Here is an 18,709-nt window from a genome sequence, read left to right on the forward strand (position 1 = left end):
TATGAAATATTGTCTTGTATGCCATTTATTAAGGCATAATGCTATTTTTCCTATTTCTAGGTAGGTAGGGAAAAAGAATAGACATTCTATATTCTTGTGTTTTGTGTAGAATATTGCTGGCAGTTTGGAATCTCATTTAAAAATGTTTAAATTCATTAGCGTGTCATCGCTCACCCAAAAACATTTTTGTTCCAGGAACAATGTTCCCAATGCTAAACTCCACGTACACTATGAGAGTGCCCTTGCATGAATGGCATCTGAAGCATGTGTAAAATTATGCCTATTTATAGGTCTGCCGTGACCAGGTGACATGGCAATTAAACGTGTCGTGTGATATATATATATATATATATATATATATATATATATATATATATATATATATATATATATATATAGCACCTATCCACAGGGATCTACTGTCTCAAGCAGGAGGGCTGATTTATCACCCTCAGCCGGAGCTATGGAAACTTTGGGTCTGGCCCCTGAGGGGCACCAGCTCATAGATTCTGGTCTCACAACTGAGGTTGTAGAGATCATGTTGAACCCTAGAGCACCATCCACGAGGAAATTGTATGTGCTCAAGTGACGGCTTTTTGTCTTGTGGTGTGAGGAACGCCAGCTAGACCCACTGAACTGCACAATAGCTACAGTCCCGGAGTACTTACAAGGACGTTTCTCAGCGGGGTGGGCTCCTTCTACAATCAGGGTTTAAATGGCTGCCATTTCGGCCAGCCATGCCCCTGTTGATGGAACCTCTGTGGGGCAACATCCTCTAACTTCAAGGTTTATGCGTGATGTCAGGCGGCTGTGGCACATCTGCAGGCCACGCGTACCTTCCTGGGACCTTCTGTGATCCTGGAAGTTCTGTCACGTGCCCCATTTCAGCCTCTGAGAAGCTTATGACTCTAACGGTAGCTTTTCTGCTGAATTAGATACACATACAGAACAGGCATGTAGAGTCATAAATGTACACGATCTACAGAAACTGTCTGCCAGTAAAGCACGTGTGTGGATGGGCAGAGTGTAGAGAGAGAGAGAGGTGAATCGGTTTTTAACATCATTACTGCTTTATCCAGCGATTGGAAGACAACTCGCGCAAACTTATCTTCTAGTTTAAACAATACGGGCGATTCTTTTAGCCAACACTTTAACATTTTACCTCCTAAGGGTTATGTTTAGAAGTCATGTAATAGGGATCCTTTTAAACAGCTCTTTTAAACGTTTTTACCTCCTAAAGGGTTGTGTTTGAAATACGTGTAATTCATGCGATTCTTCTAAACATATTCTTTTTTTAAAAAACGTTTTACCTCCTAATTTTTTTTATACAAAGTCAAACCGGTCTTCCAAAAAACATAATCAACATTTGTTTTCATTTATTTCACAAACACATATTCTACTCATATTTGTACACATTCAAACATCATGCTTTTTCTAACAATGTGGTTACACAAACGAAATCCCCCACATTGTAATGCCAGATTGACCTACTGTCGATAGGGTTACCCCCACCCCTTGTCATAAATTAGGTTACCTACAGAAATGTCAGCCAGGGAAGCACAAAGGGTCACAAATCAGCACACACTACTTTGACTGACAGTTTGACAAAAAGTGTATGATATGCCTACTTACATGGATGCATTTCCTGTTGGCCTGTCCAACCAAAATTTGAATTACAGTTCTAGTGGGAAGAAAATAGTGCTAGCTAAAAAATATAGTGTCATATCACAGCAAACCAGTGACTACATTTCCCATCCTGCACTGCGGCCTACAAACATGGCCACCATGGACCGCAATTCCCAGAACACTCACTTTCATTCTTATCACACACACCTGCATCCAATTTCACACACAATCACAGCACACATAAAAGAGACTGTTTGAACACTAAATCTTTGCGAAGTATACGGGTGATTTCCAGATACCAAGCTATTGTTCATCATGGTTTGTTTTCTAGTTTTGATCCTGTTCTAGCCCTCCTTTTCGATTCTTGTTTTGCCTCGTTATGCCCGTTTGCAGATCGACTGACCTATTGCCTGTTTATGACCACATCTATGTTTCAAGATTTGGAATTGTCTGCTTGTCTCTTATGTAGTAAAGATCATATCTGCGTTTGCATCCATCCTCAACTCCATTACGTGGCAGATAGGGTCATCTCTGATCACATAATTATACTTTAGATTATATAAATGAAACATTGACCTATATTCATCAAGGTTGGGTATGGTCAAATATAATCATTAAAGAGAACACAAATAGCAATTCCCTTATTAATCCATTTAATCTTTAATGTGTTTATAAAATCAGACTCATGTCTGGGAAGAGTGCTTATATAAGTATCCTTAGCTCACATCCAGCAAAGTAACATGAATTTATGTGTACATGCATAAGGCATGAATGAATACATTAAATGAATAAAAATGTATTCAAATGAATCATGAAAAAAAAAAACTGTCAAGAAAAGGTCAATAATTTTCAAAATAGCGCACATCAACAACACCTGAAACATGGCTCATGTAGTGCCAATAAATACTTTTTGATCATAAAATTTATAGATTTGTGAATTTTGTGTGATGTTTAGTTGTCATCTTTAAACCCTCTTTATTTTCCTTTTCTATTTATTTCAGCTGCATATGTTACAACAAATGTTGTTTGTGTCTGTGGTTAACCGATAAGTTGGTAAAGGGAGTATCTTTGATGTGGTTTTATCAACTTCATATAGACCATTGTTATGTTTTTGTACAGACTTTCATTGACTCTGTGTTACTGTGCTACATCTCTAAGAGCACAGTGATAGAGTGCAGAATCTGAGAGCTTTAATCCTCTGATAGTAAGTGTAGTAGAGTCTGTGGTTGTTTGTGCCTCTAATCGACGATCATCGGGAGTGCGCTCCAAATCTGATCTTGACCTTGCACCTTTATACAGTAAAAATTGTAGAGGGCTGTTAGGATTTTGTTTATACCAGTAAAGCAAAATGTAATTGCTGCCTGCCACATATGAACATTTCAGAGTAACAGTGTCTGTTTCTTTCCCGACAATGTTGGCATCTTCGTCCAGCGGCCCAATATTGTCAGCAAAACTGCCTGTTGTAAAGAAGATAAAAAACTAATTTAGTTTAGTATTTTCATAAACCAAAGAAATCATTGTCTTTAGAAATGAATAGATAAATGTTTCAAACATAGGTATTCATTTATTCAACTGATTAAATAATTAACTGATGAATGTTAATTACCTGTTGCTACAGTGAGAATCAGTGGAATGTATCTCACTATGTACAGCAAGTTGTATAGTTGAGCCATTTCTGAACACAGCTCTGTGAGGATTCTGTATAATAGCGCTGACATTTACACATGAGGGAAGACGTCTCTAGAAGGCTACACCCAGGAAGTGCTGCTGCTGTAACATAACTGTACAGATCACTCCACAGTATCAGTGACAGCATCAGAGTCACCAGTACAACACAGAACAATCTGATTTCACCTCTTAAACCAATTTTTAGTAGTTCAAAGCATGTGTTTAAAAAAAAAATCACAAATATGAAGTCTTTAAACCTCTAACCTGATGAATAGACTCACTGCCAACTACATATTTTCTTGGTTTTTGTATAAAAGACGAAAGTCAAATTGTCACCCTGATCATCACAGGACAGTAGAACTGGATAATGTTTTTCTTTAATCCCTCATTTACATGAAAAAGGAGATTAGTTAAAAATGGAGGGAACTGGCACTCGCCTGTTAAAGTTGATGAATTTTCTTTAGCAACAGACAAACAGTTGTGCTTGAATGTTTGTGAACCCTTAAGAATTTTATACATTTCTGTATAAATATGACCGAAATCATCAGCTTTCCACCAAGTCCTAAATAATGAGAACCCTATAAACAAATGAGACAAAAAAATTATACTTGGTCACTTATTTATTGAGGAAAATGATCCAATATTACATCTATCTGTGTCAAAAGTATGTGAACTTTTGCTTTCAGTATCTGGTATGACACCCTTGTTCAGCAAGGTTGATCAGTCCTGCACATCGACTTGGAGGTATTTTAGCTCATTCCTCAGTACAGAACAGCTTCAACTCTGTGATGTTGGTGGGTTTCCTGACATGAACTGCTTGCTTCAGGTCCTTCCACAACATTTCTATTAGATTAAGGCCAGGACTTTGATTTCCAAAACATTAAGTGTATTCTTTAACCATTCTTTGGGAGAATTATTTGTGTGCTTAGGGCTGTTGTTTTGCTTTATGACCCACTTTCTCTTGAGATTCCGTTCATGAGCAGATGTCCTGAGATTTTCTTTTAGTATATGCTGGCATGATTCACAATTCATTGTTTCATCAATGGCAAGTGAAGCAAGGTGAAATATAGTGTCATTATATAAGTTGATTCAGTCCTGGAATAAGTTATTAAATAGAGTTGGCTATATTATGTGTGATGCTATAGTACCTGTGTATTTTGTGAGTGGATGTAAAAAAAGGTCAGTTTGAGTTGTTGTGTTAATGGACCGATCAGGAGTGAGGCCACGGGACAGGAGAGAGAAAGGAGGAAGAGAGAAGAGCATGTGTGTGGAAGGAGTGTGGATTCGCTAGCTGCGGTTTTTCTCAAGTAAAATCACTGTGAGTTAAGTGGTCGACCAGAGCACTATATGTGACTTTAGTGGTGGAATAAGCTATCTGTGGAGAGTATATCCTTGAAGAGACGTCATATTACTGCGGAAAGAATATAATAACTAAGAGCTAGCTCTTAAGACTTGAATACTAGGGCACACGTGGACTTTATTTAAGTTATCGGACAGCCAGCCAACTGGATGGGCAGAGACTGTGTTTGTCACGGAGAAAGGAGCTGTGGACTTCGAAGATGACTACATGTGCGTCAATCTCCCTTTCTTCTATCTTGTAACGACCCTACTTGAGTGTGACCACATTATTTACCAACGGTACCATTTCTTCTTTTTTTCCCTCGTGGTGAAGCAGCCATTTGGTTTGAGGCTTCTATGTACGCCAGCTACATTCAGGCCTGCAATGAGGAACTGGGTACCATTAGTTTGTTTGTTTTATGGGGTAATTCTTGCTTTTGTTGGTTAATCTGGGCGAATAGCCTATATCTTCTGAGTGTTGTGAACACATTTTTCTGTTGTTGTGACTGTGACATTTGAAACTTCATAAGGGATTCTGAGAACTGAATATACTGTAAAACTGAAGCTGAATGTCCAATGTCTGAACTTTTACGTTAAATACTTAATGTCTACATTAGTAAAAAGGTTAAAACATTGATTTAATTACTGACTTGAAAATTAAACATAAGTGTCTACACTGTAAATTAGTCCATTTCCATAAGATCCTGTATACATAATCAGTGATAAGAGATTATCATGGTATGAGGGGATATAGGGGGCATTTCATAAAGAGTATATTTACTAATTGGATAATTCTGGAATGCATGTGGAACCCAAGGCATTAGCTGAGTAACACAAAAAATAGTACGTATTTAGTATTTCTCTTGATAAATAGAAAAGAACTCAGGGTAACGCGCTCAAATAATAGGTATTACACCAAAGGGGTGCTACACAAGCCATCCTGGCCCAAATGCAGCAAATCAGGCCCAAACATACTACCACCAGCATGTTTCACAGATGGAATAAGCTTTTTATGTGGGAATGCTGTGTTTTCCTTTCTCCAAACATAACGCTTCTCATTTAAACCAAAAATCTATTTTGGTCTCACCCATAAACAAAACGATTTAGCAATAGTCTTCTGACATGTTCACTTATTTAACACAGAGGGGCAGTAATGCTCTTTTTGAGAGAAGTAGCTTTCGCCTTGCAGCCTTGCTCTTGGAGTGATCTTTGTTGATCAACTACTCCTGTGGAGGGTAACAATGGTCCTGAATTTCTTCCACTTGTGCATAATCTCTCTGACTGTGGATTGGTGGAGTCCAAACCCTTTAGAGATGGTTTTGTAACCTTTTCTAGCCTGACGAGCATCAACAGCTCCTTTTCTGAGGTCCTCAGAATTCTTATTCTCTGGACCTCTCCCCACATACAGACATGCAGTTGAAAGGTTCAGTAGACTGGAATGAATGGTTAATATTGTGGTGCAATGAACAGAATCTGCTCTTTGTTAATAATTGTAATCTGTTCTGGGAGTGTCCTAGGTTGTTCTATGCTGATGACCTGCAGCCCAGCAGCCTCGGAGCGGACCTCCTGTCAGACAACATCTCCAAGATGCTACACATCATGTGACTACCTGCTGTAAGTACAACTTCCAACACCAACAACATTTATCATAATCAATGTTCAATTAATAGTTCAGCACTTGTAGTAAATTCTATAGAGACTGTGTCTGTTCCCCGAGCTGTACAAATACATAGAAAATTTCAGAAAGTTTGTTTTAGTAACCTAACTAACATAAAATTAGATCATACTGAATGCACAGCCAGCACCTTTGATCTGAAGCTAGAACTATTAAATATTTGATCTCTTAAGTCTAAGACGCTTATTGTTAATTAAATCATTACTGATCAGGAATTTAATATAATACGTTTAATGGAAACATATATTAAACAAAATGAGTACATAGCATTAAATGAAGCCAGTCCTCCTGGATACAATTATATATATCAGCCCCGTCTAACTGGCAGAGGAGATGTTGCACTCATCTATAGCCATAATCTAGATGTCACACAAAAACCTAGTCATAAATTTAACTCTTAAAGTTCTTTATACCTGTATAACATATGTAGCCACAAAAAAGTCGATTTCGCTAATTATTATTTATATATTATATTATTTATTATTTATGACCCCCAGGGCCGCATACTGAATTCCTTAGTGAATTTGCAGATTTTATCTCAAACCTGGTTGTTTCTTTAGATGAACCATTAATTCTTGGTGATTTTAATATTCATTTTAATAACCTGGAAGTCCATCTGAGAACAGCGGTTGTGTCCATTTTAGATTCAGTAGGGGTCAATCAAAGTGGAATTGTCACAAATTCAAGGTGGAGACAGATGCAAGTGCAGAATCACTAAAGTTTAATAAAGAACAAAACAAAACACAAAAATACACTATGACCTTGAGGCAAAACACTATGGCAAAAGCTAAACATAAACCAGAGACTTAAACACAGCAAGAAAGACAATGGCAAAGAAAGACAAATGAAAGACAAAGAGTGCAGTGCAAACTGTGGCTATATACACATTAGTACTCAGTAACAAGAACATGATTCAGGTTTAGGTGGTCATGTGACTGTGATGCAGTAGGGTACAGTGGTTGCTGGGAATTGTAGTGCAGAGTCCCTTCTTCGCTTTACATGACAGTAATAGGACCTACTCATAATAGTGGTCACACTCTTGACCTGATACTAACATATGGATTAAATATAGAAAATATTGTAATATTTCTGCAGTCTGAAGTTGTCTCAGACCATTATCTTGTTTAAATTGCGTATTGATGATAATATTTGCACCATTTGTTACCGCGTAAAACGTACATTCATGTCAGCTACTACATAGAGCTTTATCAATAAGCTCCCAGGGACGTCAATTAGTTTTGGATCACCGACAGATCCCAGGGAACTCGATCGGGCAACTGAATGCTTAGAGTCAACATTCTGCTACACACTAGACACTGGTGGGTCTACTCAAAATAAAAATAATTAGAGAGAAAAAGCTAGCACCCTGGTATAATTATCAAACGCGTACCTTAAAACAGACCACTCGACAATTAGATTGTAAATGGTACCAAGCCAAATTAGTAATATTTCAAACAGCATGGAAGGAGAGCTTTCTGAACTATAGAAAATCTCCTAGTGATGCTAGAAAAGTCTATCTCTCCACCTTAATAGAAGAAAACAAAAACAATTCTAGATTTATCTAGATCTACTCCAATTCTGGGACTACGGCTGCTTCTAAGGCCAAACAGACTTCATATAAATCCATAATGAACTTTTTCACACTAACTGTTGTTACCCAGATGAGGATGGGTTCCTTTCTGAGTCGAGTTCCTCTCAAGGTTTCTTCCTCTTAAAACATCTTAGGGAGTTTTTCCTCACCACCGTCGCCACTCAGTGGCTTGCTCAGTTGGGATAAATTCACACCTTTAATATCTGTATACCATGTTGATATTTCTGTAAAGCTGCTTTGAGACAGTGTCTATTGTAAAAAGCGCTGTACAAATAAAATTGAATTGAATTGAATAAACAAATAAAAGTATCTTCAGTCTTCTGTCTGTTTAACTTCAGTGATTATAGACCTTTTTATTTATATACGATCCCTTGTTTCTGCTTATTTCTGCTGGTGTATACACCAACATCGTAACTGAAGGAGATTCTCTTATATCATGTACCCTCTTATATTATGAACTGCTATTAGGACACCTCGGATACGGGAAATACTAGGTTATTGTTTCTGTTTGGGTATTAAGGGATTTACATGTTATTTGGGGAACTCCCAGCCTAAGGAAATTATTGTAAACAGGTGTGTCTCTGTGCTATCAAATACCTATGATGAATGTATTCACTTAATTGCCTCTTTTGGTAAGCTGATCAACTGCCATCCTTTTTATACCTGACACATGTATTTTCCATACCTTGAAAGACTTATTTTTGTGGTATGCCTGTGTGCTTGGCGTAAGTGTCTGAACCTCTCTAGCACGTTGCACGAGTAGAAACCGCCCACACGCTGCCGCTTATCTATGTGTATAAATGCTCCTGTTCTGCACGAATAAACTCAGATGTCTCTGTGAACAGCATGTGTCAGTGTGTGTTCATTCAGACTCTCCAGGCCTGTGCTCTGTGGTCAACCACGCTTTCCGCTCATAGCACAGAACTAAGAGTTAAGAAAGTTAAAGGCTGAAGAAGGCTGACGGAGGACTGAAAGACATAACCTGAGATTCTTTTTATCTAACACTAACCTTTAAAGAAAATTTTAAGTTTCAGTCAACTAATTAATAATTACTTTATACATTATAATGATATACTTAAGGAATTATTACAATTGTTATAGGCCTATACAGTATACAGTAAAAATGTTGTCCAAGTCAAACACATTGATACTTTTCCCATCTGTTCTTGTCTCCTTGCCAGTGGTTTGTAATAGCGAGGATAGTAGGGCACCAAACATCGAAGCACGATTTAAATAGATTTGTGGGAATTGGATCAAGCAACCAAGTGGTTGATTTCATGCTGGATACCTCCCTTGTGAGAGCCTCAGAATCAAGCAGTGAGAAATGAGTGAAAGAAACACCAGCGAACCCAGATGGACGAAGGAGCAGAAAAGGCAGAGTCAGGTGTAACAGAAATGCGTTTGCAAACATTATCAATCTTAGAATTAAAAAGAGTATGGCCCTTGTTATGAGTTGGGTCAGTTACAAACTGTGTGACGTTAAAACAAACAAGTAGCGACAGAAATTCCTTAACCGCCAAAGAGTCACTCCGGTCCACATGAATGTTAACGTCTCCCACAATTAGGGTTCTGTCAAACTTCATTCTCAACGTTGACAGGAAGTCAGCAAACTCTGGCATAAAAGTAGCATGTGTCTTAGCCTTAGGTGGTTTATAGACTGTAGCAATGATAGTAGATTAAGCAGCGGAAATACTCAAGACCAGGCATTCAAATGATGGAAAGTGTGGAACGGACACAGAGCTTATGTTGAACTTCAGGTTGTAAACCACAACAATGACTCCGCCTCTGCCAGATTGCCACGGGAGGTCAAATATTCCAAAGCCTGCTGGAGTGATCTGGTTAAACAGGAGCCCATCATTTTCTTTATGCCAGGTTTCGGTTAAAAACAACAAGTTCGGCTTTTTCTCTTGTAGAAAATCCGATAAAATCAGCACCTTGTTTTTCACGGAACGCACATTGAATAATGCGGTATAAGCCAGGCTCTGACGCAGAGACGACAATGGTTTAATCTCCATGAAGGGAACTGATGTTAAATTAAATACTGTGATCAACACCACTATGAAACATTTTGTTGGTCTTACGTCAACAGGTAGGAACAAAGATGTTAGTAGAGGATGCGACCGCAAAACTGCGCCTCAAACCCCGATGGACATATGGTTTAGGACGTAGCAATCCAGCGTCTCGACAGAGTTTGTAAGAGTCTTTGGCTAGACAATAAATAAAAAATATGACTTAAATAAACAAACAAAAACAAACAAAACGGTCTCAGAAGTGGCAGCAAAACAGTGACAGCAGTGGCAGCAAAACGTGCCAGCATACCCTGTCAACTGAAAGTCACTGTTGGGAAAACCGGCAAAAAAAAAAAAATTAATTACTTTAATTCCACACCATATACACCTGACAAAATGGCTTTAGTACTGTCATTGATAAATATTTTTGAGTATAAATACAATTTGTGAATTTAGTGTGACTGATGTGTCAATGGTTGAACCCTATTTTTTTTTCTGTCTCTTTCAGCTGCACATGTTACCACAAGTTGTTTGTGTCTGAGGTTAACTGATAAGTTTTTAAAGTGATTTTAGAAACTTCATAGGTACCATTTTTATGTTTTTGTAGTCTTTTATTGACTCTGAATTACTGTGCTCCTACTCTAAGAGCACAGTGATAAAGTGCAGAATCTGAGAGCTTTAGACCTCTGATAGTAAGTTCAGTAGAGTCACTGGATGATGTTGCCTGAAATCGAGTGTCAGTGGGATTGCCACCTACATACACTAAAAACTGCGGTGCACTGTTGGGATGTTGTTTGTACCAATAAAGCCAAACACTGCTGCTTGACTCATATGAACATTTCAGAGTAACGGTGTCTGTTTCTTTCCCGACAAGGATGGCATTTTTGTCCGTTGGCCAGATTTTATTTGCAAAACTGCCTGTTGTAAAGAAAGAGCATAAAGAAATACATTTGTGAAGTATTTTTGTAAACAAAATATTAACTTAAATTAAATTAAGAACTTACTAGATTGATGTTTAAAAAAAATCATGAGTATCAATTAATACAATTAAATAACTAATTTAATATAGTTACCTGTTGCTACAGTGAGAATCAGTGGTATGTATCTCACTATGTACAGTAAGTTGTATAGTTGATCCATTTCTGAACACAGCTCTGTGAGGAGTCTTTATAATAGTGCTGTATGTGCTGAACTTTACACAAGAGGAATCACATCTCTAGAAGGCCACACCCAGGAAGTGCTACGATTGTAGCAGAACATAATAACTCTGTCTCCAAGCAGAGCAGGGTGGACAGAAAGCTTTTAAGAAAATAATTTAAAAGCAAAACCATATTCAGTAATGTAGTCAGCACTCAGTTCTTAGCAGTTATGCTATGCACTGACTTCCCTTTAACATAGTCATTCATGCACCTACTGCACTATAATAGTTATTTATGTGCTGTCTAATGCAGTGACTATTCTGCAGATTCTAATAGTATATGTTTTTACATTTGGTTAATCAGCCAGTTAACAGTAAATCTATTAACCAGCTGAAACATATTACTTAGGGAGCACTGAAGAGATGAAGACCCTGTTCCACTGCTAGAAATGTGCAATTGGAAGCTTGCAGCACTTGTCAATTCTTGCTAAGATGCATTCTATGTCCTGCTGCATTTCTAAGTTCGTACTTTCAAGGCAGCCTGGCAAGACTGATCTTCATGAGAACACAAGTACGTTCCTTGCATTTTTAGAATTGATAAACAGCCTAATTTACCTCTGAGGTCAACCTGGTGTGCTGGTATGCCTACAGGTGGGAGACCTAGGATGTTACTGCAGGCCGAATCCGGCGAAGTCCAGAAACTAATTAAATTGCAAAAAGATTTGGAATTACAACTGTAAACTCAGCACTGAGCTGTTAAATTAATATTTTAATCTTTACAAACTAATGGCAACATAAATGTAACAAACAATACCACTACATCTTGCCATTGCCATTTAATATTTTTATTTCATGTCATCAGCACCTCAACTAGTTTCCTATCAAAAATGGTTTCGAAGAAAAAAAGGAATATAGAGGTATATGTAGAATGTTTATTATATTGCAAGTGTATTAAAATATAAATTTACAAATTAACCTGTGTTGTTATTGTATAGCACTACATTGTGTCCTCCAGTTTGAGTTGACATTTCAACTATGTGTTGCCTCTCACCCACAGTTATACAGGCTGAGAGACAGAGTACAGAATAGAGTTACATTTAGCAGCCTGTCATAAGAACAAGGTTCATGCTTTATTATTGCTTTTAATCTGTCTATGAATGACAACAAACTCATTTCTGAACACAGCTCTATTCTTGTAAATTTTTTCATTTTAATTCCATCCATCTACCACTTACTCCTTTTCAGGGTCACGGGGAACCTGGAGCCTATCCCAGGGAGCATCGGGCACAATGCGGGGTACACCCTGGACAGGGTGCCAGTCCATCGCAGGGCACAATCACATACACACTCACACACCCATTCATACACTACAGACACTTTAGACATTCCAATCAGACTACCATGCATGTCTTTGGACTAGGGGAGGAAACCGGAGTATCCGAAGGAAACCCCCGCAGCACAGGGAGAACATGCAAACTCCACACACAGCCCCGGCGGAACTCGAACCCCAGAGGTATGAGGCGAACGTGCTAACCACTAAGCCACCATGCGTCCTCATTTTCATCCCTAAAATTAAAAAAAAAAAAAAACAACCTATCAGTTGTAAAGTTGTATAGTCGAGCCATTTCTAAACACAGCTCTGTGAGGATTCTGTATAATAGTGCTGTGTGTGTTGAACGTTACACATGAGGGTACACGTCTCTTGAAGGCCACACCCAGGAAGTGCTGCTGTTTTAGCAACTTTACAGATCACTTCACAGTATCAGTGAGAGTGGACTGAGTAGAACTATTCCACTGTTGCAACCCACTGCATCCAACGTCCCCTCTTAAACATATCTATTGACATTAGAGTCCTGTGTTGTGGCTTAAAATAAAAATATAAAATCAATACAAAAATATAAGACAGTTTTGGTGTTTTTGAATCATTTTTCAGGAATCATGGAATCTTGGCTCACTATTATGAATACATGAAACTTTAATTATATGTGACCAGGCTAATCTGACACATTTGAGTACTAAATGAATTAACAGTTGAACAGGTACAGGTGAGCTTGTAAAATGATTCAGTTTCCACATGGTTTTAATTTTCCATAACTGTCTTTATATACCTACATACAGTCCCCTCTGAAAGTTTTGGAACAGCAAGGCCAATTCTTTTGTTTTTGCTATATACCAAAGACAGTTGGTTTTGAGATAAAAAAATAATTTCAGCTTTCATGTCCTGATATGTACATCTAGATGTGTTAAACAACTTAGAGCATAGCACCTTTTGTTTGAACCCACCCATTTTTCAAGTGTTCAAAAATATTGGAACACACGACTGACAGGTGTTTCTTGTTGCCCAGGTGTGCCCTCTTAGATTGATTGTTTGAACAATTAATAGCTCTGAATGTCTATTTTTGGTTTGAGCCCTGGATTTTGGCTATGAAAACAAGAGCATTTGGTGACAGAAATATTGTGATAGCTGTGAAGAAAAACCTCAAAACAGCAGTCAGTTACATCAGCAACAATCTTCACAGGGCAGGGGTGAAGGTATCACAATCCACCATTCAAAGAAGACTTCAAAAGCAGAAATATATAGAGACCATACCACAAGATGGAGACCATTCATCAGCAGTACGATCTGGAAGACCAGAATGGAATTCACAAAGAAATATGGAGATGAACCATGAAACATCTCCTGATTAAGGACAGTACACATCTAAACCAAAAGTCAAGCTACTCTTCTGACCATATATTATTTTTTCCTGTGTAAAACAAATATCCACCAACAACAAATACAAAATGTTGTCTAATTTCCATATTTTGGGGCTGATGACCTGTGAGGTGGAGGCAGCAGCTAGCATTGCTGCTTCACAGCTCCAGAGTCCCCTGTTCAATTTTGAGCTCAGGGTACTGTCTGTGCAGAGGGCTGCATGTTCTCTCAAAATTTGAGTGGGTTTTCTCTAGGTTCTCTGGTTTCATATCATTCCTGCCTTACCAACAATAGTTTATGCCAACAAAACTCTTTATAACCCATGAGAGAGAAAGAGAGAATCCTTCCAAAATAGTGCTGGAATTTTCTCAAAATCATCAGCAGAACTACTGTAAATATATCAAAAGTGTGTCAAGGTTTTTGTACAGTGCAGTTGGATTTCCTGTCACTGTGGGCACCAGAGCACAGTAATATAGTGCAGAGTCTGATACAGCAGCAGAGGAGATGAGCAGATCCACTTTATCTCCCTTAACTTCAGCAGACATTCTTGCAGGAATGTTAGAACTTAAAGCTCCACTTTGATGAATATAAAGAAGGAACTCAGGTGTAGATTTTGGATATTGCCTGTACCAGTGTAAGTAGTAGTTTACTGAAGCACTGCCTTTGTATGTGCAGGACAGGGTAACATTATCACCTTCATCTACAACTTTATGAATGAAAAGTGGCTCTATTGAATCTGCCATGGAGTCACCTGTCATAGAGAAGAGAAGACATGTTTTAAAAATCATGAAATAATCAAACCAGAATTACATTTGACATTACTTTCTTAACACCACACAGATTAATTAATCACTAATTCAACACTGAATATTTCTGAAATAAAACAATGTTGACTCACCTAGTAAAAGCCAGAGACACACAAATATAACATTGAACATGATGATCTTAGCTGAATGAAAATATTCTGACACCTTTTGTATTCTAATATGTTAACATCATAAAGCTTCATGAAGCTCCACCCCACAGCATCACATGACAGTGTCAGCAATGTTACAGACACACTGTCGAGTTTCTGCTGCATTCTGGTTTTACATTCAGACTCACATGGGGAACCTGTTATGAGACCATTTTAACCAAACTCAAACCGTAAGCAGGAAACTGATGTAATAACTTAATAATTATTATTTTAAATAAATTTTGATTCAGTGATGTCTCTATATTAGGTGGTTTGGCACCACCTGAGGTACAATGCATGATAAAACATTGTAGCCAGTAAAAATACACATATATACATATACATATACGGTATCTCACAAAAGTGAGTACACCCCTCACATTTTTGTAAATATTTGATGATATCTTTTCATGTGACAACACTGAAGAAATGACACTTTGCTACAATGTAAAGTAGTGAGTGTACAGCTTGTGTAACAGTGTAAATTTGCTGTCCCCTCAAAATAACTCAACACACAGCCATTAATGTCTAAACCGCTGGCAACAAAAGTGAGTACACCCCTAAGTGAAAATGTACAAATTGGGCCCAAAGTGTCAATATTTTGTGTGGCCACCATTATTTTCCAGCACTGCCTTAACCCTCTTGGGCATGGAGTTAACCAGAGCTTCACAGGTTGCCACTGGAGTCCTCTTCTACTCCTCCATGATGACATCACAGAGCTGGTGGATGTTAGAGACCTTGTGCTCCTCCACCTTCTGTTTGAGGATGCCCCACAGATGCGCAATAGGGTTTAGGTCTGGAGACATGCTTGGCCCATATTTTGAGGGGACAGCAAAATTACAGTGTTGTAACATGAAAAGATATAATCAAATATTTAAAATATGTGTGGGGTGTACTCACTTTTGTGAGATTCTGTTTGTGTTTGTGTGTGTGTATGTATGTGTGTGTGTGTGTGTGTGTATATATATATATATATATATATATATATATATATATATAAATTAAAACGTTTATTGCATAGAATAAACATAAAGGGAAAAAACATCCTCCCGATGCTCCCTGGGATAGGCGCCAGGTTCCCCCACGACCCTGAAAAGGAGTAAGCGGTAGAAGATGGATGGATGGAAAAACAGCCACTGGTTTTGGCAGCTATCAAGGTTGTCACTGAGCCATTAGGCCTTAAAGGGGAGTGATGCATGGTTTGTGTGTGTGGGGTTTGCTGGATTGAATGAAGGTTGCATTGGTATTCACTTAGTAAACACTGTGTGGTAAACAATTTATGCAGAGTGACTTACAGTTGAGGTGAGCTTTACATTATCACAGTTTTACATTATCACAAACACCCCCATTACAAGAGAACCTGAGCCCATTTCATTTAATGTCACCATCCTGTGCTTGTCCATGTTGGAGACAAACAATGTTGAACACAATATTAAGTGAGTCAGGTCTTATTAATTTCGACTCTGTATGCCACCAAAATGGATGTGAAATGAATGCGTGGACCTTCAGCTTTAATTCAAAAGGTTTGAAATTTAATTACATTTTTGTATTGAAATCAAAAGTTAAAACATTCCTGTGTTCAAAGTACCATCAGAAGAGAGTCTAAATCAGTGATACAGAGGAGGTCAGTGTCAAAATCAATTGCATAAGGTTACATTGGTCTTAATAAGAGTAACCAGGGCGAGGTTTATTATATAAACAAATACTGTCTGTCTGTCTGTCTGTCTGTCTGTCTATCTATCTATATTATTTTATTGTGCTAAGTAATATAATCAGAGAAGGCAGGATCTCTGGAGGAGCAGGGTTGTGTGACGCTCAAGTACTTGGCCCACAATAAGGTAACTGACAGTGCCACCTTGTGTTTACCAAGAAAAAAATACACACAGCATATTCCATCCATCCATCCATCTTCTATACCTCTTACTCCTTTTCAGGGTCACGGGGAAACCTGGAGCCTATCCCAGGGAGCACGAGGTGGGGTACACCGTGGACAGGGTGCCAATCCATCACAGGGCACACAAACACATACACACACTACGGACACACCAATCAGCCTACCACGCATGACTTTGGATTGGGGGAGGAAACCAGAGTACGGAGGAAACCCCCGCAGCATGGGGAGAACATGCAAACTCTGTACACACATGGGATTGAACCCCCAACCCTGGAGGTGTGAGGCAAATGTGCTAACCACTAAGCCACCATGCGCCCCACACAGCATATTAACTAATAAAAATTAGCTTACATATAGGTGTATATGTGGTCCTCTTTTAAGGGATCAAAAGTAGTTGGTCAAACTAAATAATCATAAACAATAAACTAATCATTTTAAATACTTGGTTCCAAATTCTTTTCAGTCAGTGACTGAAGTCTGGAACCCACAGACATCACCAGACACTGGGCCCTGCTGATGCTCTGCCAAGGTGTTTACTGTAGCTGTCTTCATTGTAATTCAATTCAATAATATGTGTGCAGTGCTTTTAGCATTGGACACTGTCACAAAGCAACTTTACAGAAGTTACATAAGTACTATGTGCGTATGTACATGTGTGTTATGCCTTGCTCCCGTTTCATCATGGGGCACACTTTCTGTGTGAAGTGACTAGGGACGGAGCATGCCAGGGCAGCCCTTGAGAGATCTGACTGTGTTATTGTGAATGCATTACAACTTGTGGTTCTTTCTCTTCTCTGCCAAAGGGAGTTGGGTTTCAGAGCCTCGCATATCTGGGCCGGCCACTGCCATATCAGCTAGCCAGCCCAAGTCCTGGGGATATCGAATGGATCTGGAAGAGGAGCCAGAGACAAACGCTGCTCTATCTCTTGCTCTGTTTTCTGGGTCCCGCTCTCTGCCTGATTTTGGAGCTCAATTCACAGCTCCTCCTTCTGCTATGGAAAGCCAAAAAAAATGCCTCTCTGACTCTGAGGAGCCAGAAGGGTGTGCCAAAAATGGAAAGCAGCTCTCAAGCATATAAATAGTTGCTTGAAGTGATTAGTAATGCTGGAGGAGCTTTTTTCTCCACACTCAAAATAAATCTCCCTCGCACCTCAGAAAACTCCCCTTTTTTTCCAGAAGTGCATGACGAAATATCACGCTTCTGGGGACAACCACACATAAGCCATATTTGTAAACCCAGGATGTCAGATTATGTGGCCATCGTGGGGAATGAACAGTATGGCTGTTTAGCTATGCCGTTTAGCTATACCTCTCTCCATCGATGGCAGATAATTTAGGGGGGCCTTCTTTTACTTGGTACTGGTGGGCAAGGCTTATGTGGCAGCCCCCTCGTGTCGAGTCCCTCCAATCATCCACAAGTGGAGCCTGGGCCAGCACTAGTGCGAGGGAGGCACAAAGGCGAGTGTGGTGGTCCGCCTCCCCCTGTGGAGAGCCAGGGGAAATGGTTGGCCACAGTCGCAGCCTGCTAATAGGCCTGATCTGAAAATAGTCATAAAGGCCAAGCAGACAAAGGAGGAGTGGCTCTTAAGGTGGCGTGCAGGGACGTATCAGGGACGTATTAGGGACATGAGGTTGTTTGGGCAGTTATCCCCCAGTACTACTGTAGGGCCTCCCCTAGCCAAGGCTATCCACAACCTTTTTTTCTGAAGGCCTTACAGAACTCTTTAGATGTTTGCATGATGACACCACACATGTCAGTAACAAAGGGAACACCAAACACTAGATATAAATAAGATGAACTCTCTAAGCAGGTTCTAATCACTGGCACCCAATCTTGAACACATGATTCTAATTTTATGGATTTGAAGGTGATAAATGTAGGGGTGTAGTTACTTATTCCATGTGACTGATCTGTTTTTTTTTTGTTGTTGTTTTTTTTTAAATTAATTAAATTGTGGAAATTACTACAAACTGTCAATTTTATGTGTCATTTGATGGAGTGTGTCAACTTTATTAATAGGCACTGTTTCAAAGAGGATCAAATGTTTGCTTGTCCAAATATGTCCAAAAAAACACCAACAGTTTCCATGGGGTGTACTTATTTTTTCACATAACTAACT

The 18,709-nt window shown here is 38.9% G+C and overlaps 1 gene segment (V, D, J or C); it reads right to left on the minus strand.

Moving 5' to 3' along the window:
* Nucleotides 1–14,695, minus strand: part of LOC128632982 (Ig kappa chain V-VI region XRPC 24-like) — a 50,374-nt gene extending 35,679 nt beyond the window's left edge. The window contains 2 exon segments of the V gene segment in view: nucleotides 14,167–14,491; nucleotides 14,639–14,695. Coding sequence covers nucleotides 14,167–14,491; nucleotides 14,639–14,678 — 365 coding nt within the window.
* Nucleotides 14,696–18,709: the final 4,014 nt, after the last annotated feature.

Source organism: Ictalurus punctatus, chromosome 7 (genome assembly GCF_001660625.3).
Source record: "Ictalurus punctatus breed USDA103 chromosome 7, Coco_2.0, whole genome shotgun sequence".
Classification (NCBI taxonomy): Eukaryota; Metazoa; Chordata; class Actinopteri; order Siluriformes; family Ictaluridae; genus Ictalurus; species Ictalurus punctatus.